General features: G+C 58.1%; 2 protein-coding genes across 4 annotated transcripts; one reads left to right on the top strand and one right to left on the bottom strand.

The window, feature by feature from the left end:
• Window positions 1-82: 82 nt before the first annotated feature.
• On the top strand, window positions 83-8,938 carry SIRT6 (sirtuin 6). 3 transcript variants are annotated; one of them, XM_041763671.1, is made up of 8 exons: window positions 83-187; window positions 1,891-2,018; window positions 3,987-4,169; window positions 5,653-5,712; window positions 6,991-7,086; window positions 7,163-7,243; window positions 7,793-7,916; window positions 8,008-8,938. In XM_041763671.1, exons 1-8 carry the CDS (start codon window positions 122-124, stop codon window positions 8,353-8,355), a joined length of 1,086 nt encoding a protein of 361 aa, XP_041619605.1. In that variant the 5' UTR covers window positions 83-121; the 3' UTR covers window positions 8,356-8,938. The 3 variants fall into 3 exon arrangements, with proteins under 3 accessions (XP_041619605.1, XP_041619606.1, XP_041619607.1); XM_041763673.1 differs by lacking the exon at window positions 83-187 and adding an exon at window positions 314-460; XM_041763672.1 differs by lacking the exon at window positions 3,987-4,169.
• A 568-nt stretch (window positions 8,939-9,506) lies between these two features.
• CREB3L3 (cAMP responsive element binding protein 3 like 3) lies at window positions 9,507-22,923 on the bottom strand. Its single transcript, XM_041761323.1, has 11 exons — window positions 22,768-22,923; window positions 19,898-20,011; window positions 19,286-19,414; window positions 18,562-18,859; window positions 17,567-17,679; window positions 15,874-16,011; window positions 14,830-14,936; window positions 11,995-12,063; window positions 10,782-10,866; window positions 10,513-10,609; window positions 9,507-10,316 (listed from the first exon to the last, which is right to left on the bottom strand). Exons 1-11 carry the CDS (start codon window positions 22,921-22,923, stop codon window positions 9,916-9,918), a joined length of 1,707 nt encoding a protein of 568 aa, XP_041617257.1. The 3' UTR covers window positions 9,507-9,915.
• Between the last annotated feature and the right edge of the window lie 1,616 nt (window positions 22,924-24,539).

Genomic DNA, 24,539 nt, shown 5'->3' with positions numbered 1-24,539 from the left:
GCGAGGCGCATGCGCCTTGGAGGGAGCGGCCCGGCGAGCTCCGCCCCCCCCGGCCCGCCCCATTTCCGGCGGAAGCGGCCTCAACAAGAGAAACTTTATTGTTCCCGTTGGGGCGGCGAGGATGTCGGTGAATTACGCGGCGGGACTGTCGCCGTACGCGGACAAGGGCAAGTGCGGCCTCCCCGAGGTGAGCGGGGCCCGGCGTCCGGCAGGCCGCCCGCAGCGCCGCGGGCTGGGCGGGGCCGGCCGGCAGCGGGGCATTGTGGGAACATCGGGAGGCACCGAGGCTAGACAATGGGAGGGACTTCCCAGGGAGGAGGGGGCGGGAAGTGACGCCCCCTGCGCTCCCGGGGACCCGGACGCCCCCAGCCCCGGCGGGCCGAGCGGGTGACGGGGGAAGCCCGGGCGCAGCTGCAGGGAGGGCGAGGCGAGGAGGGGAGTAAACACCCTCGGAGCGCGAGTGAGGCCGGAGAGGAGCCCAGGGGCGGGAGCGCGGGGGCCGCACGTGCCAGGCGGTGGAGGAGGGTTTGGGGCTGCAGGGACGGGCTCAGGGGTCACAAAGACCCCTCCGCCACTGCCGGACGTGGGGGGAGTCCCTGCCCCTCTGGGCCCCCCCCGTAGGCGGGGTCGGGGTGGGGGTCGCCCCATCCGCTGCGGGCTGGGCTGTGCCTTCTGCGTGAGCGGTTCGTGCAGCCCGAGCCCTCAGCCCCGTCCCCAGCCCCTGCCTCCTCCGCTTCCTCCTCCTGCCGGTCAGTCGCCGGAGCCCACAGACATTTATTGAGCACCTGCTGTGCGCCAGCCAGGTGCTTGCTAGGCCCTGGGGCCGCAGTGGGGCCCAGGGCATCCCAAACCCCCTCATTCTGGCAGGAAGACGCCCGAGGAGCAAGTAAATATAAGAAAGTAGAGGGTGGAGAAAAGTAAGGCCCGGAGCGGTGGTGAGAGCTGGGGCTGCACTGAAACCAGAGCCCAGGAGGCATCGTTTACATGACTTTTGGGTTTTCTTTCTTTCTTTCTTTTTTAATTGTGGCAAAATGCACGACGCAAAATGTACCACCTTAACCATCTTTAAGTACACAGTTCAGCGGCATAGAACACGCTCATGCTGTTGTGCGACCACCCCCAGCACTGTCTGCAGAACCTTCCATCTCCGCACACGGAGACCCTGTCCCCTGGAAGCACTGACCCCCCGCCCCCCGCCCTGGCCCCACCCCTGGCTCCCACCACCTCCTCTGTCTCTGTGGATGGGCCTCCTCTGGGGACCTCCTGGGAGTGGGGTCCTGCAGGAGGTGTCCTTCTGGGTCTGGGTCCCCTCCCTGAGCCCGGTGTCCTCGGGGTCCGTCCATGCCGGGGACAGATGTCGGGGCCCCTTCCTTTCTAGGGCTGGATCATATTCCGGACATGGATGGACCTCGTTGTGTTTATCCTTTCATCCATCGATGGATGCTTGTGTTGATTCCCCATTTTAGCGATTGTAAATGGTGCTTCTGTGAACATTGGGTGTGCAAACGAGGGGACTTTTGAGCCGAGACCTAAAGGGGGTGAGGGAGGAGCCATGTACAGCCCATGCACAGGTCCTGAGGCAGGATCAGGCCTAGGCCTGGTGTGTTGGAGGTACGGTGAGGAGGCATGGATGGCTGTAGCAGAGCGTGCGAGGGGGAGAGGGGGACAGGATGGGGCGGGTGTGCAGGGCCTTGGGGGCCACTGGGAAGGCTTAGGCTTTCACCCTGAGGGAGCCCCGGAAGGCTGTGGGCAGAGGGGGGACCTGAGGACCAGCTGCCTTTTCCAGTGAGTTCTCTCCTCTGGACAAGGCAGGGCTTCCCCGCCTGTGGCTAGTGACCTTGCCCTCAGGGACACAGTTTGACCTTCCCCTTTTGCTCCATCCCCTGACAGATCTTCGACCCGCCTGAGGAGTTGGAGCGCAAGGTGTGGGAGCTGGCACAGCTGGTCTGGCAGTCCTCCAACGTGGTGTTCCACACAGGTGCTGGCATCAGCACCGCCTCGGGCATCCCAGACTTCAGGTCTGTGGGCGTGGAGGGGAAGCCGAGGCAGGGCCTGCCACACAGCCAGCAGCTTCCCTGTCAGCTCACAGAGGCTTGGGCATCAGAACCCCTCCTGCCACCTTCCCCCTGGGGGTGTTGGGCTTGGGGAAGACCCTGCCGTTGCAGACATGTCCCTTTAAGGCATGCTCAACCTTCTGCTCACATCCCATTCCAGGACCTGGTCACCTGGCCATACCTAGCTGCAAGGGATCCTGGAGAATGTAGTCTTTTTGTTTTTTGGGTTTTTTAAAGTATTTATTCATGAGAGACACACACACACACACAGAGAGAGAGAGAGAGAGAGAGAGAGAGAGAGAGAGAGAGGCAGAGACACAAGCAGAGGGAGAAGCAGGCTCCCTGCAGGGAGCCCGATGCAGGACTGGATCCCAGGACCCTGGGATCATGCCCTGGGCCAAAGGCAGGAACTAAACTGCTGAGCCACCCAGGGATCCCCAGAATGTAGTCTTTTGCCTGGGCTCATCACACATGCCTAAATATTGGGTTTCTTTCTTTTTTTTTTTTTTAATTTTTATTTATTTATGATAGTCACACAGAGAGAGAGAGAGAGGCAGAGACACAGGCAGAGGGAGAAGCAGGCTCCATGCACCGGGAGCCCGACGTGGGATTCGATCCCGGTCTCCAGGATTGCGCCCTGGGCCAAAGGCAGGCACCAAACCACTGCGCCACCCAGGGATCCCTCTTTTTTTTTTTTATAATATTTTATTTATTCTTGAGAGACACAGAAGGAGAGAGGCAGAGACACAGGCAGAGGGAGAAGCATGCTCCATACAGGGAGTCTGATGTGGGACTCGATCCTGGAACTCCAGGATCATGCCCTGAGCCAAAAGCAGTCGCTCAACTGCTGAGCCACCCAGGTGTCCCTTTTTTTGGCCGGGGCGGGGGCGAGGAGGGATTCTATTACGTCAGATGATGGGAAGGTCAGGAGCAGTTAGCTCCATGCTCACTTGCAAATATTTTTCTATCAGACCTGGTGTCAGGCAAGTGGCTTTAACCATCAAGCCCTCAGCCTCCTCACCTATTAACAAGGGCGTGCAACCAGACAGTGTCTAGACTCCTTCCTGCTTCAGGCATCCTGTTGTTAGACAAGAGCCTTGCTGAAGTGTAGGGGTCTCAACCTGGCACCCCGCCCGAGGGACCCCAGTAGGGGCTGAGTTTGCAACCCTGCCCCCTAGAGCAGGCCTATCGCATTCATACTCCCTCCCTAGGCCTCAGCCCAGACTTGCAGCAGGAGGGCAGATTCCTGGTTCTGGGAGGAATGTGAGACTTCTAAGGCGTGACTCCAACCCCCCACCCCTCCTCCCTAATCTGCCGTGGCTCCCCACTGCCACACAGGAGAGTCCCAGGTACTTCAGGCTGGAAATCCAAGCCCTTCCTGACCCCACCTCAGGACATCTCTCCAGCCTCAGCCCCTGCTGCTCCTACTGGGGCCCCCAGACCCCTTGCACATCCCCAAGCTCACAGGCTGTCACCAGCCCCCTCGGCCTTTGCTTACCCCTTCTGCTCTGCCCTATCCTCGCACAGTTGAAGAGACAGCTCAGCCTCCTCCAGGAAGCCTTCCCAGGCCCCCATGCATAGCCCCCCCACCTCCACTGGGCTCCTCCAGCCCCACAGCTGCAGAGTCTGTGGCCACTTGTGTCTCCTCCTCTCATAGGATGGAGGGCTCCTCAAGGGCAGGGCCCGGGTCTGCTAGGACCTCAGCATCACCCAGTGCAGGGCCAGGCTCAGTGTAACAGCAGGAAATGTGGATTGGAATGAATAATTTTTTGCCCCGCATTCTACCCCCAGCCCCCCTTCTCTTTTCTTTCCCGTCTCTTTGTCTCCCTTTGTCTCCAAGATTCTCTGTCTCTAATGCTCTGTCTCTTTGTCTCTACCCCTGTCTCCTTGAATCCTAAACTCTCCGTGTCTCTCCCCACTTGCCGCCTTCAGGGGCCCCCATGGCGTCTGGACGATGGAGGAGCGGGGCCTGGCCCCCAAATTTGACACCACCTTTGAGAGCGCGCGGCCCACGCAGACCCACATGGCACTGGTGCAGCTGGAGCGCGTGGGCCTCCTCCGCTTCCTGGTCAGCCAGAATGTGGACGGGCTGCACGTGCGCTCCGGTTTCCCCAGGTAACACCAGGCTCCCGGGCTGGCTCGGCCTAGGGCAGGCCACCCCTCCCTCTCTCTGGGCCTCAGTCTCCTCATCTGTAAAATGAACGTTGATGCTGGCCCCTTGCTCGTGAGGCAGACATGGCAATGGAGTGAGGCAGCAGGGAAAAGCACTTGGCACTCAGTGGGACTCCCTATTGTGTGTTGTCGCTGCCTCCTGGGCATATCTGGAGAACTGGGGTCCCTGTTTCTGGTCCCGGGGTGATTCTAGCCCGGACCGCTCTGACCTCTGTTGTCCTACAGCACAGCCTTCAGCCGCCAGCACCATAGCCGAGCCATAGGCCGCTTTAAAATCTCCCTTGGGGTGAGGCCGAGAGGGATTTGGGTGCGGGAGGAAGGGTGCTCACAGTTTAGAACTTGTTGTTGGGTTTTAACATTCCCCTTTGTCACTCGTATAGTGAATGTGAGCACTGTGTTAGGGCTGGCCGGGTCTTCCCCTTGGGGTGCAGGCGAGAGCCGGGTCAGCTGTTGACATGAGCGGGCGACACTTGGTAGGCGAGGGTCCAGGAAAAAAGACTTTTCTCGGCTTATACAGGTGAATGAGGCCCCTGTCCACTCCTCTTTTGAAGTGGGCCTGAGTCCCACCGTGGAGGAATAAGCACTAATTGCCCAGCACCCACTGTGCGCAGACAGGAGCAAAGTGGATCACACCCAACAACTACCCCGGGCCCACTGCAGGCCACACACTGTTCTAGACACAGGACACTGGGTGCACAAGACAGAAGGTGCGCCCTCCTGGGGCTCATGCTCCAGTGGGGAGGAAACAGAAGACAAAAGAGCAAATCAAAATCTGTGTCAGGCGGTAATCACTGTTGTGGAACAAATGGGGAAGGTGGGGCAGGAGTTGCAGGTCAGGGAGGCTGACATTTGAGTGGGGACGTGAGGGAGGTGACGGAGCCAGAAGAGCCTTCCAGGCCTGATCGTTGTTCTCCCAAAAATCCCAAAAGTTAGGCTCTGTTGTCCCATTTCACAGATGGGGGCCTGAGGCAAGAGAGGTTAAGTGACCTGCACAAGGTCACACAGCCACAGAGCCGGGAGTTGATTCCATGTTCCTCTGCCCCCCCCGGGGCCACCCATCGCCTCAGGTTCCTCTTTTGCAAACCAGGGATTAGAATTCCTGTCCTTTCGACCTGGTGACATTCGGAGGTTCCAACACGATTGTGGATGGATTTTGTGAACGGACCAGGCTGCCTGTGTACCTGTGTACGAAGGTGGGGTCAGCTGTGAGGGTTAATGATTCCTCAGGCTCAGGGAGGCTGGGTCATCTGCGTAAGGCTGTATGTGAGGATGATGGAGTCAGCAGCCAGAGGCGCTGGACCGAGTCCATTGATCTACAGTTGAGGGCTTAGGGAAGGCTTCCTGGAGGAGGAGGGCTTAGTGCTCAGCCTGAAGCCTCAGGAGTCGGAACGCCGTGCCACAGCCAAGTGTCTCCCTTCTCCCACAGGGACAAGCTGGCGGAGCTCCACGGAAACATGTTCGTAGAGGAATGTGTCAAGTGTAAGACGTGAGTGCCGCGGGAGGGTGGGGGCGGGGGCGCCAGGTGTGGGCAGCGAGGTGGGGACACAATTCAACCCATGGCAGAGTGTGACAGGAGTGTGTCCGCCCACTCTGGGAAGGCTGAGCCAGAGCCCTTCTTGGAGCTGGTGCACTCGGGGCGGGGGGGGTCTCCTCCTGCTGGCTGAGTGGCTGCACAGGTGGAGCCCCCCCAATTCAAAACCAAATTTGTCCCCCCCAAAAAAAATTTGTCCCCAAACTTATTTTGAAAAAATTTCAGATCTATAGAAAACTCACAAGAATTGTATCATGAACCCGTACTTTGCCTAGACCAGGGCTCAGCAGGTTTTTTCTGGAAAGGGTCAGAGGGTCAAACATTTCCAGCTTTGTGGCCCAGACGGTCTCTGTTAGGACCACAGGCTCTGCTGTTGTGGCGTGAGAGGCACGTAGACCACACATGGAGGAATGGGCTTGGCCGTGTGCAAATAAAACTTTATTCACAAAAACAGGAGGCCGGGATCCCTGGGTGGCGCAGCGGTTTAGCGCCTGCCTTTGGCCCAGGGCGCGATCCTGGAGACCCGGGATCGAATCCCACGTCGGGCTCCCGGTGCATGGAGCCTGCTTCTCCCTCTGCCTGTGTCTCTGCCTCTCTCTCTCTGTGACTATCATAAATAAATAAAAGTTAACAAAAAAATTAAAAAAAAAAAAAAAACAGGAGGCCGAGGGCCAGGTTTGATCCATAGTTTGCTGATCCCGACATAGGTTTGACAACTGTGTTTTGCCGCATTTTGTCAGTACTTGCTGGGCTGTTGAGGAGTAAGTGGCAGACCCCTCGTGTCCACCACCCCTGACCCGCAGGACACGTACCTCCCAGGAGCTCCACTCTTCCTCGGCCACAGCCAGTCGTGCAGGCCGGGACGCGGAAGGCAATGTAGACAATCAGGCCGTGACCTGGGTTCCCATGCTCCTGTGGCTTGTTTCTGTCCTGGTCTGAGATCCGGCCTAGGATCCAGTCTCCAGTCTCCTTTGCTGGAACACTTCCAACCTTTCTGCTTCCGCGGCATTGGTGTCAGGGGTGCAGCCAGGCCAGCTGCGCTGTGGAAGCCCCCCCTTTCCCTGCTCTGGGTTTGTGGCATGTTTCCTCACGCTTAGATTCTGGTCGTGCAGCCCCCACTTCCCTGGGAGAACAGGGAAGGGCAGGAGCAGCCTCGCTCAGGCTGCAGGGCAGGAACCCTGGGAGCAGTGGTCCTGACCCGGCCCCGCTGGCCCCCCTCCTCCCCCAACACAGGCAGTACGTCCGGGACACCGTAGTGGGCAGCATGGGCCTCAGGGCCACAGGCCGGCTCTGCACTGTGGCCAAGGCGAGGGGGCTGCGGGCCTGCAGGTGAGTGACCTCTCGCGGCGCCTGGACTCCGGGGGAGGGTGCACGTCTCTGTGCTGATCCCCGCCTTCCGCTGCAGGGGGGAGCTGAGGGATACCATCCTGGACTGGGAGGATGCCCTGCCTGACCGGGACCTCACTCTTGCTGACGAGGCCAGCAGGTCTGACCCTCGGATGAGCCCAGATGGGGTGGGGGTGGGGGTCTCTGTGGAAGCGCAGGTGGTGCCAGCCCAGGGCCGTCAGGAAGGGCTTCCTGGGAGAGCGGGCTGCGCCTCCTCTGGGCCTCACTGGCTTATTAATAACAGCAGCTACTCACACGCTCTGCCCCGTGCCTGTGTTGCAGGCAGGGAAACTGAGGCCTCAGCACATGGACTCCTCTGTCCAGTGCTACCCAGCCCAGAAGTGGCTGAGTCAGGTTAGAACCTGAGCCCCAAGTGTTGAAGGTCCTGCCCCCATCAACAACCCTGCTTCTGCCAACAAGGTGGGGAGGTGGCTGGGGCAGAAGGGCAGTGGCCGGAGCAGGACCCAGGGCAGCCTGAAAGCTGGCACAGGCTGTGGGCGGCCCCTGGGAGCAGAGGTGGGTGTGGAGAGAGCTGGCCTCCCAGGGCTGGGCGTGTTGCAGGAGCACGGGGTGGGGTGGGGGGGCAGAGGGCACCAGACCCAGGCACGGGGTCGAAGGGGCTCGATCTGACTCTGCCGTCCCGTCCCAGGAACGCAGACCTGTCTATCACGCTGGGCACCTCCCTGCAAATCCGGCCCAGCGGGAACCTGCCACTCGCCACTAAGCGCCGAGGAGGCCGACTGGTCATTGTCAACCTTCAGCCCACGAAGCACGTACGTCCTGGGCCCACCCTGACATGCTCCCTGCCCCAGCCTCCCTCCCCTCCAGGCCTCTGCCCAAGCCCACCTGTCTTTGCCCCCACAGGACCGCCATGCCGACCTGCGCATCCACGGCTACGTGGATGAGGTCATGACCAGGCTCATGAAGCACCTGGGCCTGGAGATCCCTGCCTGGGACGGTCCCCGCGTGCTGGAGAGAGCGCTGCCACCCCTGCCCCGCCCACCCGCACCCAAGCCCGAACCCGAGCCCAAGGAGGAGGCGCCCACCCAGCTCAATGGCCCAGCACCCGCCAGTCCCAAGCAGGAGCCCTCCACGGAGCCCTGCACCCAGCACAATGGCTCTGGGCCCGGCAGCCCCAAGAGGGAGCGGCTGGACAGTCCTGTACCACACAGGCCCCCCAAAAGGGTGAAGGCCGAGGTGGCCCCCAGCTGACCAGGGGGCCTGGGGAGGGTGGGGCTTTTTGTAGAAACCGTGGATTCATCTTTTCTTATTGGTCTCACTTTGTTACTCGTACCTGCCCTTGAGGGTGGGAGAGGGTGACCTCAGGGTGCTGATTGCTGGGCTCCAGGCCCCGGGGCAGGCTCACTCTCCACTGCCTCTCTCTTTAGCTCTAGGGGCCTCTGGTGTGGGCCTGGGGAGGAGCGTTTTCACCCTGGAAGCTGACCTTGGACCTGACACCCCAGGCACCTGCTCCTCCCCGTGCCCCAGTCCCTGACTCAGGGTGTTCTGGGGAGGTGTGGCCAGGCCCTCCCTAGTTTCCAGCCTAAACAGGAGTTGACGTTCTCTGCCCCCAGGCTCTCACACTCCCCAGCCTCTGCCTCCCCCAAATCGCCTTCACAGTCCCTCTAGGAGGCAAGCTGGGGCAGAGCCACCATTACGAAGCCAGACTTCGTGTGGCACAGACAGTAGGGGTTTGCACTGCCTTTGGAGCTAGAGGGAGAAACAGGTGTGTCCACCTGCCTTCCTCCAGACTTCCAGAGAAGTCTTCAATGCAATAAAAGCAGAGATTCTTGCATCTGAGTCTGTGTTTGACACTCGTAACCTTGTGGCAGGTCCTAGTCCTAGGGAGGAGGGGGCTGGAGGGGCCACGGAGCCAGAACACATGGTCCCCTTGCCCCTTATGGAGTCTGCGGGCCTCCGTGCAGTCAGGCCTGGGGGTGGTGGCGGAGGGCAGTTCCCCAGCCACATGGTTTCTAAATATTGCCCTCCACTCCTGGGCTGTGAGCGCCTCGAGGGGAGAGGCCTTTGGTCTGGTTCACAGCCCCACGCACCTGCACCTGCGCAGAGCAGGTGGGGAGTCACCACGCATTCGGAGAGTGCAGGCACGGCCGGTTCCAGCTGGGCCCTTCACCTCCATCGTGCCTCAGTCTCCTCATCCGTAAGGCGAGCAGGTGGGCCGTGCAGCCCCCCAGGAGGGCAGGTCCCCAGACCTTCTGCGGACACACACCTGACGTCCCGCGGGCCCTGCGGCGCTCGCGGCTGCTCTCCAAGGTGCTGAAGGCTTTCCCGCCGCTTCCCAGAGGAGAGGCCGGGCCCTGGACTGTGCCTCAGCCCCCACCCTCCCCCGCTTCGCGCCGGCCGTGTTCTGCCAAAATATTTTACTAAGGATCTCTACAATCTTAGAAAAGAGGGGTGGCCGTGGGCCATGGTTCCGGGGTCAGGGTCCCCGCAGACTCCGTGGGTTTCTCTTCCCCGTGTGCAGGCGCAGGGAGGAGTCCCGGGGCAGGCGAGCTGCGGGGGCGCGGGGTGTGTGTGCGTGTGTCCGCCGGGCCTCCGCCTGGGTCTGTATTTCTCAGGCTTTGTGGCCCTGTGGCCGCCCCGTGTCTGAGCGTGCTCTGTGCGTCTCTGGGTCCGTGAGTGTACAGTTTGTGCGTCTGCATCCCGGCTCCTCCGCCAGGTCTCGCCTCTCACCCCCTTGCCCCCTTGTCGCTGTCCACACAAGGGCCCCTCAGCCCAGGGGCCGCGGGGGCCGGGGGCACGTCCTGATGCTGCTCACAGCTCCTCCCCCGCTGCCTCCAATCCCACCCGCCCAGAGCTGAGCGCTGGCTCAGGCGCAGTCCAGCCCAGCAAGGTGGCTGGCGGGTTCAGCTTCTCCGAGTCGTTGCCCAGGATGAGTGTCGCATTGTCTGGGACGAGAGTTGTGTTGTCCGGGATGAGTGTCGAGTTGCGCAGGGTGAGCGTCGAGTTGTCCGAGATCGGGGTCGAGTTGTCCAGCCCCTTTGTCCAGTTGTCCAGAGCCGACGTGCCTCGAGATTCCCAGTCCGCCATGGGGCTGTCGGGAGACCCTTCCTGGGGTGTGCCACCCTTGGGCCGTGGTCCTGGGGCCTCGGAGCCGGGTATGGCATCGGGGGCCACACGAGATGCAGCGTCGTTGTGCAAAGTTCTGGAGAAAACTAAGCAGGGGTTGGGAGGATCGTGAGGGATGGGGTGGGGGACCGGTGTCCCTCCGTTCTCTAGCCCCAGCATCACGGTGTAGCGACAAGGGGGTCCCCTCCCCGTCCCCCAGATGCCCTTTGGGGAAACAAGGGAACAGTGTGCATGGTGCAGCCCGGAGGGGTTTGGAGGGCAGAGCGTCCCTAGCCCGCCTACCTCGAACAGGTGCGTAGTCTCCGGCGTGCTCGGCTTTGTTGGCGACGAAAGGGCTAATGGAGGGCAGGACGATGAGGGCAAAGGAGAACAGCAGGACCTGGCAGAGATGGGGGAGGTCACCCCATCCCTCCCCCCACCCTGTGAGCAAAGAAACCGAGGCCCAGAAGACAGGATCGTGCTTAAATTGGGGCTTGGGTTATGCTCAGTTCCCCTCACAGACCTCTCTGCCGAGGCCAAGGACCCCCGTTATCCTGGGGACCAGGACTTACCGCTAGGCAGGTGCCCGTCTGGGCTGACTTGCTGGTGGACTGGACCACAATGGCCTGGAGTTTCTTCAGCTGCTCCAGGAGGGACCTTAGCAGGAATGGGTGGGCCTTGGCTGAGCCCCACGGGGCCATGATCTGACTCCCATCCATTTCTGGGGTCTCCTAGCCTGGCTGGTGTCTGAATCCCATTCATCCCTCATGGCCCCACTGGTCTTCAAAGTCCCAGACTCCCCCTCTTTGCCTCAGTAAATCTCCCTGAACATCCCACCCCCTGGCACCCTCTCACTTCTCTGCACCCCCACCTCCCTGATCCAGGCCGCCATTCTCTCACCAAAACGGCAGCCCCAGCCTCTACTCTGCCCCCCTAAGGCCTCTCCCGCCCCCTAGGGCTCATGCTCCAAGCAGTAGGCAGACAGCACTTTTCCAATGCAAGTGGGCTTCTCTCAACCCTCCCAGGGCTCCCACCTCCCTGGGGTAAAACCCCAGGTCCTCCCCCATGGCCCCCAGGCCCTGCACAACCTGCTCCGTCCTCTCCCTCCTCCCCCTCCTCCCTCTCTCCACACGGGCTCACATGCTGTTGCTCCATCATGCCAGACCCAGTCCTGCTCCAGGACCTTTGCACATGCCAGTTCCCTCTGTACCAAGGACACTGTTCCCTCAGGTCTTTTTGCAGCAGCTGGTTCTTTCTCATCCATCAAGGCTCAGCTCAAAAGTTGCCTTATCTGACCTCCCTGCCCAGAATAGCCCCACTCATTCTCCAGTGCCTTCACCTCTTCTCAGTGACAATCAGTATTTGAAAATAATTTTTATATAGTTTCATTTGTCTTGAGTATGTCTCCCCCTAGACCATGAGTTCCAAAAGTAGGGAGACTGTCTGTTTACTGTTGGGTTCCAGTGCCCAGAACAATGCCTGGCACGGATGAGGTGCCAAATAAATATTGAGTAGGTGGCTGCATCTCTTAGAACCACATGCAGTCCTCCAGCACACGGAGTTTCCAGCCTCTGGACATTCACCTGCCATTTCCTTCACTAGAAACACCTGCCCCCACGTCCGAGTGCCCTCCTCCATGCACCTTGCCCCCTTTCTAGGGGGAGCCCTCACCCCCTGCTCTGCCTCGCTGTCACAGAGGCTGTCCCCCACATTGTCCACCTGTCCTACAAGGGCCTCTAGGGGTCCCCTCCCCCTATCCTCTGCCACAGCTAGACCAAGACTCACAGGTTCTGCTTCTCGAGATGCAAGACTTTCCTCTGAAGCTCCTGGTTCTGGGCAGTGCAGGCCGACATCCTGCAAGGAGAATGTTACAGTGACCTTCACAATATGCCTGTGTCACCAACCGGCCCAGCTGACATCTCCCCATGAGGTCCCATTTTACAGGCGGGGAACCCGAGGCCAGAGACGGGGACTCATTCATCGAAAACCACCCAGCAAGTCTGCGGACAGGGTCAGCATTTGAACCCAGGTCTGCCTGGCTCCTAGATCCCATCTCTGCATGGATGTGGGGGCTTCACTCCAGCCAGTGCCCCTAGGACTAGGAATGGGATGCCAAACTTGGGCAGAGATGCTTCCAGAAGACCAAGTAGTTGGATGACTGGGAGTCGGAGGAGAACCAGGTTACAATCCTCACCCTCCCCGTGAGCTCACGCCACTCTACTCTCTGCCTTAAGTCCCCTCACCTGTAAAATGGGACAATTACCTAGTTCACGGTGTTTGGGAGAACGACATGAAAGAAAGATTCGCAGATTGCACCTGAGGAACATGCTGACGGAGATCCGTCCACCTAGGGATCCCAGATCCAAGCGGGGGCCCCACCTTTCCCACCTGCAGCCATCTGTGAGCATGTCTTGGCCCAGACCACTCAGATGTGGAACCGAAGCACTTAAATCCCAGCGTGCAGGACTTCATGTTGTACCCAGGGGAAGGAATGAGCCCCCCCCCCCACAACTGAGAGGCCCTCCTAATAACTCACAGGACAGAGAGAATCCATGATGTGGATTAAGGAAGACCCAAGAACCCAGTGGTAATGACAATGGTGCAAATCACAGTGCGTGCACGAGGGGCAGCTAACGGAAAGGCTGGGGCAGGGAGGCGTGGCGGGTTCGGACCTTCACCAGCCTTTATACAGCTCGACAAGCTGGACGCACACGTGTTGAAAATTAGCAAAGGGACGACAGAACAGACTCCCTCCAACATGAAGCATCAAGGAAGAACGTACCAAAGCTAAGAGCAATACGACGGATGAATCACTGAACTCTACTGCTGCAATTAGTAATACACTATATGGTTACTCATCGTATTTAAAGAGATTTTAGGGCAGCCCTGGTGGCACAGCGGTTTGACGCCGCCTGCAGCCCAGGGTGTGATCCTGGAGACCCAGGATCGAGTCCCATGTCAGGCTCCCTGCATGAAGCCTGCTTCTCCCTCTGCCTGTGTCTCTGCCCCCCTCTCTCTCTCTGTCGCTCATAAATAAATAAATAAAATCTTAAAAAAAAAACAGATTTTAAAAAATAGTAAAGTTAAGAGCAGAAATGAAGAACTACAACACAAAAATCCAGGGGGCGGGGGGGAGGGGAAAGCCAGAAAGCCGTTCTCTGGCAAGAATAATCCAATAAATAAGTCTGCGGCAAGATGAGTCAAGAAGATGAAGGAGAAACAGAGGCACAGGTGGACAGCTTGAGTTTATTAAAATGGGCACGACTGCCGACGGCGCAGCTTAGCAAGATAATAAGAGACAACTACGAACCGTTTTGGGGGGGTATGTTTGTAACGGACAACATCCCAGAAATGTATGGCACCCCGAAACTGACTTGGGAAAGCATGTAACACTCCATCGAGTCAGTTCTGGTTTGGAAAGTGAGTTTGTGGGGCGCCCGGGGGCTCAGCGGTTGAGCATCTGCCTTCAGCTCAGGTCGTAACCCTGGGGTCCCGGGATCGAGTCCCGCATTGCGCTCCCCGTGGGGAGCCTGCTTCTCCCTCTGCCTGTGTCCCTGCCTCTCTGTGTCTCCCATAAATAAATGAATAAAATCTTTAAGAAAAAACAAACAACTGAGTTCGCTCCCTTGTTATGTTTCTGGTAAAGAAGAAACAGGAGCCTGTCCTCTTATATGAGTTAAGAGAGGTGATTGGAGCTAAAAAAAAAAAAAAAAAAAAGAGGTGATTGGGTGAAACGGGGGTTGGAGTTTTTCAGCTGAGGAAGTTCTGCCGAGAAGGACTGACCCCCCCAAACCCCAATCCCCATCCTTCCCATACACACTCTGGAGGAAGCCTTGCCAGCTGAGGACCAGGGATGCTCAGACCAGGGGAGTAAGCCCCCCACCCTCGGGCAGAGAGCCAGAACGAAGCAGGTTAAATATATATTCTCCTTTCTTGGTTCTAGGAGAATAAGGGATCCCCGAGACCGAGCCTCTGTGTTCTCTAGGAATCTTTCCAACCTTGCAATTCACATGAAAAATGACCTCTGCCCAAGGGAGCGAGGAGACCTCTATAATTTTGTAGGCCCCTACTCCGAGTCAGGGTAGCTTCCATGCCAACCAAGGGCAGCCAGTCCGATCTGCGGATTGGACCATAGACTTCCAGTGTTCAGTGGGTTCTCCTACCTCCTCTTGTTTAAAAATACAGGTTCATCAGACTCAGGAATGAGAGGGCTCAGGGTCTGAGTCAGGAAACTGTTTTAACAAGCCCCTGCTGCGTATGCTCCTGCACACCAAGGTTTGAGAACCACTGGTCTGGGTGCTGCTTCCACTTGACAAGGTGCCAGTGGAGAAGCAAACTGCTTTGTGTCTCTTTTATGTGTAGCTTGTAATAAGATCTGTTTATGGTCTCATTAGGACTTTCGGTTATTTATCAGTCCCTTGAACTTTTGTATGTATCCTTATCACTACAAGGAAAGTACATTGAAGATTTTAAGTGTGGAAATACAAATTTTGTGTGACTTTAAAAAAAAAATTTTGTAGGCCCCCCACACTGTGACCTTAGCCACGTGGCACCCACCCGTCCCTGGACATCGGTCGCCTCCCTCACCCCAAGGGCCGCGTCTCAGGCCCCCAGCCTCACCGAGTTTCCAGGCCATCAATATATTCCTTCTTCTTTTTCCGGCTTTCTTGGGCCGACTGCTTGTTTCTGATTTTCCGGCGGATTTTTTTCAGCACTCGCTCCTCGTACTGCACAACGACATGTGGAGGACGGTCGGCTCGGCCACCCGGCCCCACGCCCGTCCCGCGGGAGCCCTCCCGGCCCACCGGGGGAAGACTCCCGATGACTCCCTCTAAGTTCTTGCAGGGTCTCCAGGGTGGGAGGGGCTGGGCCCTGAGATTTTCCCAGATCCCAATCCCAGTTAGGAACTGGCCCGCGGACTTTGCACACTGGTGCGCTCGCGCCACCTTCTGGCCACGCCCGGGCCGGTGGGTACCGAGGCCAAGGACTGTCCTGCCCGCCGGAACCGCAAGCCCAGGTCTGGGAGTTGAGTGAAGCAGGCTTGGGGGGGGGGGGGGGGGCAGGGGGCTGCCGCGAGCTGGTTGCACATGGAGGTGGGAGTACGTGGCCCACAGTCCCGGCCAGAGAAATGTTAGCAACCAATTTAAACAAAATGCAGCACAGGGACACCTGGGTGGCTCAGCGGGTGAGCGTCTGCCTTTGGCTCAGGGCGTGACCCCGGGGTCCTGGGACCGAGGTTTGCATCGGGCTCCCCGCAGGGAGCCTGCTTCTCCCTCTGCCTGTGTTTCTGCCTCTCTCTGTGCATCTCTCATGAATGAATAAATAAAATCTTTTTTTTTTAAATGCAGCAGTGGAAGCCTGTCTGCTGCATGTACCTGGCCTGCAGGTCACCCCTTTGGGCAGCTCTGGCTTGCAAGGGGCTGTGATAAAGAGTGAAGGGTACCAGGGTGGCTCCCAGCACCCAAACCGCCGCTGCCTGTAAGCCCACCCTCGGCTCTGGGGTGTCAAGCCCTGCCTGCTGAGTCGGCTTTTAGGATGGATTTCCAGGCTCCAATAACAGACAGACGCACCCTAACATTGCAGCGCAGGGGACTCATGGGCGGGGGGGCGACTTAGGGGCAGGTGGCTGCAGGAAAGGGGGCCGGGCCCGGAGCCCCAGCTCACCTTGGTGAGGGGCAGCTGGGTGGGCAGGGTGATGCCTTCTTTGGCCAGAAGCTTCTTCTCGTCCTCTGTCAGCACCAGCTCCTGGCACTGCTCGGGCCCAGGTCGCAACAGGTGGGGGGCTGCCAGGTGATGCTGTTGCTGTGGGGGAAATGGGGACGTGGCGCTGGGGGCAGGGAAACCGACAGCCTCCAGGAAACGAAAAAGCGGCCCTGGATTTGAAAAACTCCCAAGTCTCTCCTGCTGTCGGGTCCCCATCGGCGAGAGGGCTCAAGAGAGCCAGCACCGCGCCCCCGAGCCTGGAGCTGCTCCTACCGATGCCCTTGCACGTGGACGAAACGGCGGACACGCAGGCTTTTCATCCGTTTAACAAGTAGTCAGGTGAAAACTACGTAGTCAGCACCTACTACGTGCCAGGCACTGTTCTGGGCTCTGACAATTCCCTGCAGCGCCGTCTGCAATAGCAAAGTGCTGGACACAGCGGGGCTATCCGGCAATACGGGAGGGATTAAATAAGGCATGACCCGGATGTGCGGGGAGGGGGGCCGCCACACAGCTGTGAAAAAGATGGGGCCCCGTATCATGATATAAAGCAATCGGCACAAAAAACCTCAAGTTAAAAAATAAAGCGGCAAAAACAGTGGTAAGTGCGGGATGCTACCTATTATGTCAAACCTAAAAAAAAAAAATAAAAGAAGGAGAAGGAATCCCTTTGGAAGGAGTCACTGGGACCTGTGTGGGACGTGAGGTAGCTGCAGCCTTGGGAGAGGCAGACGCTCTCCCTGCTGCCTGTTTTTGCCTTTGGGACTCGGGCCCGTGTGGATGCATTTACCTTTTTAAAAAAGTGTTTAGTTAGGGGATCCCTGCATGGTTCAGCGGTTTAGTGCCACCTTCAGCCCAGGGCGTGATCCTGGGGTCCCGGGATCGAGTCCCACATTGGGCTTCCTGCGTGGAGCCTGCTTCTCCTTCTGCCTGTGTCTCTGCCTCTCTCTCTCTCTGTCTCTCATGAATAAATAAATAAAATCTTTAAAAAAATTTTTTAAGTGCTTAGTTAAATTTAAATCACGAAAGCTAAGCACTAGAAAAGAAAACACTTTGTAATCCAAGTGCCAAAGTCCTGGAGATGTCGCCCTGAGGAACAGCAGACCCCAGGACAAAGGTGCCGACTGGGGCGGTCTGTCGGGTCTTTGGATCAATCCCCACCACCCAGGAATGCCAGGCCAGTGGTCAGCCCCAGTTTCCCCATCTGTGAAGTGGGGGCACTAACCGGGTTGTCAGGCCTGGGTTATGGGCACTCGAAGCCCTTGGAAAGGCAGGTGGCCCTGAGTGGGTGTGCAACGACCCCATAGGCCAACCCAGGGATTAAGCCAGTGGCCGCTGTGTGACTTCAGGCAAATCAATGACCCTCTCTGTGCCCGCTTCCTCAAGAGTAAAATTAATACAGCAGGAGCCCCAATAATTAGCATCACTGCGAATTGAAAGGTGATCTTCCTAAAGCATTTAGGAGAATATCTGGCCTATAGTAAGCAGACGCTTGGTCAGTTTTGGCTATTTTTTAAATTGTTATTTACTACCGCAGTGGAGAGTGCCCTACCCTGCCTGTGACTCAGTATCCCCGGGCTCTGAAGTGGAGGTACTGGGGTCCTAAGAACCGCGGCAGCCCTGAGCTCTGAGGGCTGGGGTCGGGGCTGCTCACCAGGTCCGCGCCGCTGCCGGAGAGGAGGAGGTCTTTCACCGTGAGGCTGCAGCACGGAGGCGGGCCTGCAAGCTCCCCCAGCTCCTCAGAACCGGGGCCTGAGCTCCACATTTCTGAGCAGGGCAGATGGGGACACAGACAGGAAAGCGTCAGGTCGGGGTGCAGCTGAGCTCCCGGCGTCCACCTGCCACCTCCAGGAAGCCTGCCAGGATAGCCCCCAGCCACACCGTGGTGGGGATTTGGGGCCCGGCCTGGGATGAAGCAGACAGCCCCAAGCGGTGCCTCCGTCTTCACTCTGATGGCAAAGGGGAAGCCGATTCACCAGGACATTACGGAGGGACCCACCGCCGGCCCAGGAGGGAGCGGCTGTTATCGCCCAGGATTATAGGCTAGATCTCCAGCCGGCTTCGCCTTATCTCCCCCTGGGGGCAGGGACAGCTCTAAGTCACCGCAGGCTCCCTCCCACCTGGCACCCACAGGCAGGCTGCTCTCCGGAGCGCAGATTTCGGGGTCACACGGCTCTTGGTTCTCATCCCGCCTGGGCAGAGCTGTGTGACCTTGGTTAACCCACTAAACGTCTCTGAGCCTCAGTTTTGTCAACTCTCCAATGAGTCTAGTAAGAGCTCAAGGGACAAGGGACACCCTGCTGGTGGCCGCATGGGGGTGGGGTGGGGTGGGGTGCCTTCTGCATAAGGCTAGTTTTCCCCAGACCCAGAGGAGCGTCCGTCCGGAGGCCCAGGGTCCCGTGACCTCCCACGCTTTCATGGAGCATCCAGATGTGGGAGGTTCAAAGATGAGGCTGACAGTGTGGCACCCGGGGCAGGAGCCAGCCCGCCAGGGTTGCATCCCAGCTCAGCGGCTCTGACTCATTCCTAAACCCCACAGGGACTCAGAGGTCGCTGTCAGGGGAATGGGCCCCAGCATCAATCCCAGAGGGTGGGGACGATGTGCGCCTGGAAGGAGGCCAGGGCAGCGGGCGAAGATGCACAACCCACCCAAGTCTATGGCCACAGAGGCCTCCAGGGCTCGGGTCGCTGGTCCGGGGCCACCGGCAAGGCAAGGGGGTCCGGGGTGGTAGGAGGCACAGAGCCCCTTGCCAGACTCCAGGGCGAGGCAGCCGGCGAGGGTGTTGGCGGCCGCACTGCGGGGAGGGGTGTCCTGGGGGTCGGAGGGCAGGTCTTCGGAGATGCCGCTGTCACTTGCTGCAGGGGACCAGATCGGAGAGCTGGGGACCGAGTCTCCAGGAGCCAGGATGGAGTTTAGGAAATCGTCAGAGTCCGGGCCTGGCAGGACCTGGTGGGAACAGAGGGAGACGGGGTGGGGGCATTAAAAGCGCTCCGCTTTGTTCTGGATGGCTGTGTGACTCCGAGCCAGCCACGGGTCCTCTCTGGGCCTCGCTTGTCCTTTCTGGGTCCCAGAAGGCTGATGCCTCCTCCTCCCGGGTTGTCGGAGCCTGAACACAATCCTGTCGCATGGGTACGCCCTCTGGAGGCTTGAGCCCTGAGTTTGAGTTTGATTTTGACCCCAACCCCAAACGGCTGTGTGACCCCGGGTGAGTTACGGCCCCTCTCTGGGCCGAGCCTCAGTTTCCTCATCTGTGAGAAGCAGCTGATGCCAGCTACTCCTTAGGGTGGCCGAGAGGTCCGACATGATGATGCACTTTGCTAGGACTGAGCTCTGCGAGCCCTAAATGCCGCGCAAAGCCCGGAGTGTGCTCACCTGGTCCCCGACGTGGTCCCAGTCCTCACCCAGCTCCACATGCCTCAGGATGCCGTCCTGCTGATCAAACAGGAGATCTAGGAGCTCCAGGCTGCCAATGGGGTCCAGGGGACCAGCGGAGGAAGCCATCTGGGGCAGGGAGGGGACAGGTATGAGGACCGCACAGCGCCCGCTCCTCCCAAATCGCACCTGCGCACCACCCAGGTCCGTCTGCGGCTCGAGCTCAACCCCCACCCCGGCCCTGGAGCCTCCATCTCCAGACGGGCCGCGGAGCTGACCCAGGCCCTCCCAGGGCCACGGCAGCCGATTTCTCTCCAAGTACTAGACAGGTGCATGCGTGGGGGTGAGCAGCCTGGCCAACTCCTACGAGGCTGATGAAACCCAGCTCCCGCCTTGCCCTCCCATCCCGCCCAACGGGGCCCCCGCTCCCGGAGGAGAGAACAGGGCACCCCGGGATGGAGGCACGATTTTGGCCATTCCGTGCTCTCTCTGGGCCTCTGGGTCTTTCTGCCTGTCCGATGGGGCGTGTGAGGCTCCTTCCAACCCCGCACGAGCTTCGGAGGGCTTCTGGGCCTCGACCCTCCCTCCCGCAGCGCCCCGGGCAGGACTCACCTTTCCAGCTGCTAAATCCCCATTCAAGAGGCCAGGCCAGCGGGCTCTGTCCGGGCGCCCTCCCGAGTGGCTGTGACACCAGGCCCCAGGGCTCTGCTCGCTCCTCTCCCGGCTCTGTCACCACCCCCAAAAGATGCTGAAATAGGCTCCGGAGCTCCCAGCCCATCCCTGGCCGCCGATTGGGGGACAGGCGAGATGGACGGGGTTAAGGGCCAGTGACACCAGGGCAGGCTGGGGGAAGGGAGGGAAGACCGTTATCTCGATGTTTTGTGCTTTTCGAGCCGGCAGTGGGCAAAGGCCAAAGTCTGGGTGCCTCAGCTCTGCCATGACCTCTCCCCTACTTTCAGCAACTGTTTCTGTTCTGTTCTGTTCCCAGGATGTGGGGCTCCAGGAAGGCCCAGGGCCCCTGGTTGGGTCCTGTCCACTCCCGGGACAGAACAAAACCAAAACGGATGGCCCAGGCCTTTACCGAAGCCGTTTCCTCGGCCAGAAGCTCCTTTCTCCCCAGAGCTGGCAACCTCCTACCCACCCTCCAAGCCCTCCGCAGCCAAATTTAAGCAGCAATCAGTTCCTTCTAGAATCTTCCGTCATTCGTCTATCCACCAAGTATTGATTGACCCAAACTGGCTGCCACCTCAGGGCCTTTGCACTTGCTGTTCCCCCTGCGTGGAACTGCACCCCCCTCTTCCACCCCTGACTCTCACTGTCTTTAGCCCAGAAGGCCGAGAGGTTATGTGTGACCACACACCCCCCACCATCACCCCAGGAGCCCATCCCCAGAGCTCTGTGTGACATTGCTGTCTTCAGGAGCCCCTCACTGTTTGACATTGTCTTGTTTGTCCACCTGTGTTTTGTTTTTTTGTTTTTGTTTTTGTTTTTTGTTTTGTCTTCCCTGATTCCTCCCTTCCCCCGCCAGGGCCTTCCAGGCTAGAATGGAGTTTCCTGTGTTCTCTGCTGGGCCCCCAGGATCTAGGAAGTACCTGCGCACAGCGGTGCTCAATCACCCTTACCCGTCGTGTGCCTTCTCTGTGCCCACCACTGTTTTAGGCGCTACGGATAAAGCACTGAATAAGCTGGACCATAAATACGTAAATAAATCAGAAAACAGATAAATAAGCAAGGGCCACCAAGAAACTGGATGGAACCACAGTGAACGGCAATCGAGGGCTGGAAAAGCCTCTTTTAAGAAGGTGACCTTTTCTTAATTTTTTAATTAAGCTCTATACCCAACGTGGGGCTTGAACTCGCAGCCCCCAAGATCAAGAGCTACATGCTCTACCGGCTTGAGCCAGCCAGACGCCCCTTGAGAAGGTGACATTTAAGTACAGTCCTGGGGGATGCCTCGGTGGCTCAGCGGTTGAGCATCTGTCTTCGGCCCAGGGCGTGATCCTGGAGTCCTGGGATCGAGTCCCACGTTGGGCTCCCTGCATGGAGCCTGCTTCTCCCTCTGCCTGTGTCTCTGCCTCTGTGTGTGTGTGTGTGTGTGTGATGAATAAATAAATAAAATCTTTTTTAAAAAAATAAATAAGTACAGTCCTGAATGATGAGAAAGAGGCAGCCGTGGGGAGATCCAGGGGAAGCATGTTTCAGGCTGAAGAAACAGCACATGCAAAGGTCCTGGGGTCACAACCTGGCATGTTGAAGGAACAGCGAGGCAGCCCGGGTGGCTGGAACAGACAGAGTGAAAGGGGAGAGAGGGAGAAGGCAGGGCAAGCAGAGGTCGGGGCGCGGCGTTCAGGGCCTTGGGGGGCAGCCCTCGGCAAGGAGTTGGGCTTAAACTAAATACAGCGGGAGGTGGTTAGGAGCTTTGTGAGTGGAGGAGAACTGAACGGAGCCTCACGCGTGCCGGGCACGATGCTGGGCGCCAGGCTCACGGCGGCGACGGAAACACCCTCCCTGCTCTCGAGAAATTCACATCGCGCCGTTTCTCTCAATGGACCCGGCATCATTCATTCACGAACAAACATTTGATGAGGGGCTGCTGTGTGCCCGCCGGGTGTGGCCCTTGTGTCTGACGGGGACTCATGGCAGCAGTCACACCCCCAGGACCCCCGGACTACGTCGGGGGGTCGGGGCAGGTACCGGCATGGAGGGAGGGGGGCTTGGATGCTGCTCGGGTGCCCCCACCCCAGACAGTGATCCAGTGACAGTGGGGGGGGTCGGAGGGGGTCACTGTCCCCTCTCACTCTCAGCCTCCCGATCTTTCTTGCTTCCTCCGTAACCAACCACCCTGTGTTGGAGATTTTTTTAAGATTGATTGATTGATTGATTGATTGATTCCTGAGAGACACACAGAGAGAGGCAGAGACACAGGCAGAGGGAGAAGCAGGTCCCTGCAGGGAGCCTGATTCGGGACTCGATCCGGGACCCCGAGGTCACACCCTGAGCCAGAGGTAGATGCTCCACCGCTGAGCCCCCCAGCAGCCCCCCTGTGTTGGATTTTTAAGGGCTCTGTCGGCTTGGCCTTCGCCATCCCAGCCATAATATTTGTGCAGCCTTTGCTTTGGAGGCGCTTCTCTGCGGCAGGTGCGCGAGGTAGGCGAGGTCTGACTTCTGGCTTCTCCCCGCCTCCCCCTCCCTAGTGACCGCCCCCCCCCACCCCGGAGCCCGGGGGCTCCTCACATAGAGCTCTCTCACCCGTCAGCAGGGGCATCACTCACTCACCCCTCCCTGGAGGTTTAGACTCCGGGGTGCCTTTCCCCCAGATATTTGTATTTAAATTTTTTATGTAATTATGGACTTTAGAAGGCATTTATATGCCCCCATGGAGAGTTATGACACAAGTCCGATAAGGATAAGCAGTGCGGGAGAGGAGGACTTTTTGATGCCCTTGGCATCACATTATCTCACTTACGGAACATGAACGCGACCTTCAAGGCAACGCTGGGCTGCAATCCAAGGCAGCGTGCCCACAGTAGCTGCCGCCCCCGCGTGTAAGTGTGAGCACAGCACGAGAGGATGCTCCGCTCAAAGCCGCGCTGTGCTATGTTCTGGGGCGGCCGGGGCTTGTGGCGCTTCCCAAACATGATCGTGGGGGCGCGGGGTTTTGTTTTCCATCTTTGCTTGGCCCGTTCTGCACCACGACTGCCAGGCGACAATGTTTTGGATTTTTTTTTTTTTTTAAGATTTTATGTATTTATTCATGAGAGACACAGAGAGAGAGGCAGGGACAAAGGCAGAGGGAGAAGCAGGCTCCCTGCGGGGAGCCCGATGTGGGACTCGATCCCGGGACCCCGGGGTCATGCCCTGGGCCCAAGGCAGGCGCTGAACCCTGAGCCACTCAGGCGCCCCGCCAGGTGACAATGTTAAGGGCACTCGCCAGAATGACACGCGTCTACTATATGGCTGAGCAAATTCGCTCCTGGATGTTTGCCTAGGAGGCCCGCAAATGAAACGTCCACGGAAAGACTTGTACTCGAAGGTTCAGAGCGGCTTTATCCCATCATCGCTCGGAACTGGAAACGACTCAAATATCCAAGGACAGGGGAATGGATAGATTGACTGGCTGATCCACACACCATCGCGCTATCAGCCCACTGCAGGGAATAAATCAGTGATGCACGCAACCTCGTGCGTGAATCTCACAGACGTTGTGTCAGAAGACACCTGTCACAGAGGAATACGCGGCGTTAGGATTCCATTTGGTGGGATCCGGGGAACCAGCGAAGTAATCTCTGGGGATGGAGAGCGGCTGCTTGGGTAGAGCGGGGACCTGAGGGACGGGGGCACGAAGGGACGTGAAAATGTTCTAGATCTTATTGTCAGACGCTGTTATGTGAGCAACGTATAGAATTGTCGAAACTCGTCAAATTGAACACAGCGGAGACCCGCGTAGTATCACTGTAAATGAATTCCCCCTCGATGAAAAGCGCACAAAATACCTAATCGCCTACAGAAGACACTTAGTAAAACATTAGAAACCACAAAACAGCCATCCAGAGGGGATGGGTTAATAGAGTCTGGTGTATCCTGAGCGTGGAATGTTACGTGGCTTTGAAAATGAATGGGGATTTCTTAAAAATTAGAAAAATTTAATTTAATTTAAAAAAGAAAGAAAATGAATGCAGATTACTTGTACGTATCTATGTGGGGCAACATGTATTATTATTTTTTAAGTAGGCTCCACACCCAGCGGTGGAGCCCAACAGGGGACTCGAACTCACGATTCTGGGATCAAGGCCTGAGCTGAGATCAAGAGTGAGATACATAATGACCTGAGCGACCCAGGCGCCCCTGACTTGGGGCAATGTTAGTGTATGTGGCTCCAGTGTTAGTGTTTGTCACCATTTTGATTTTTGTGCTCTTCTCTCCAATGAAATTTTTTAAAATATATTTTATTTATTCATGAGAGACACAGAGACAGAGAGAGAGAGAGGCAGAGACATAGGCAGAGGGAGAAGCTGGCTCTATGCAGGGAGCCCGACGCAGGATGGATCCCAGAACCCTGGGGTCATGACCTGAGCCAAAGGCAGACGCTCAACCACTGAGCCACCCAGGCGTACCCCCCAATGAAATTTTAATACCACACGTAGATTATATATCTGCTATGTGCTCTGTGTGTATCTGTGCTTTCTACACAAGAGGAAGATCCTTTCCACCCCCTAAGAACTAGTTTTCAGGGCACCTGGGTGGCTCAGTTGGT

The sequence above is a fragment of the Vulpes lagopus genome, chromosome 7 (genome assembly GCF_018345385.1).
Source record: "Vulpes lagopus strain Blue_001 chromosome 7, ASM1834538v1, whole genome shotgun sequence".
NCBI lineage: Eukaryota > Metazoa > Chordata > Mammalia > Carnivora > Canidae > Vulpes > Vulpes lagopus.
The sequence above is the reverse complement of the archived record's forward strand: the minus strand, read 5'-3'. Positions and strand labels throughout refer to the sequence as shown.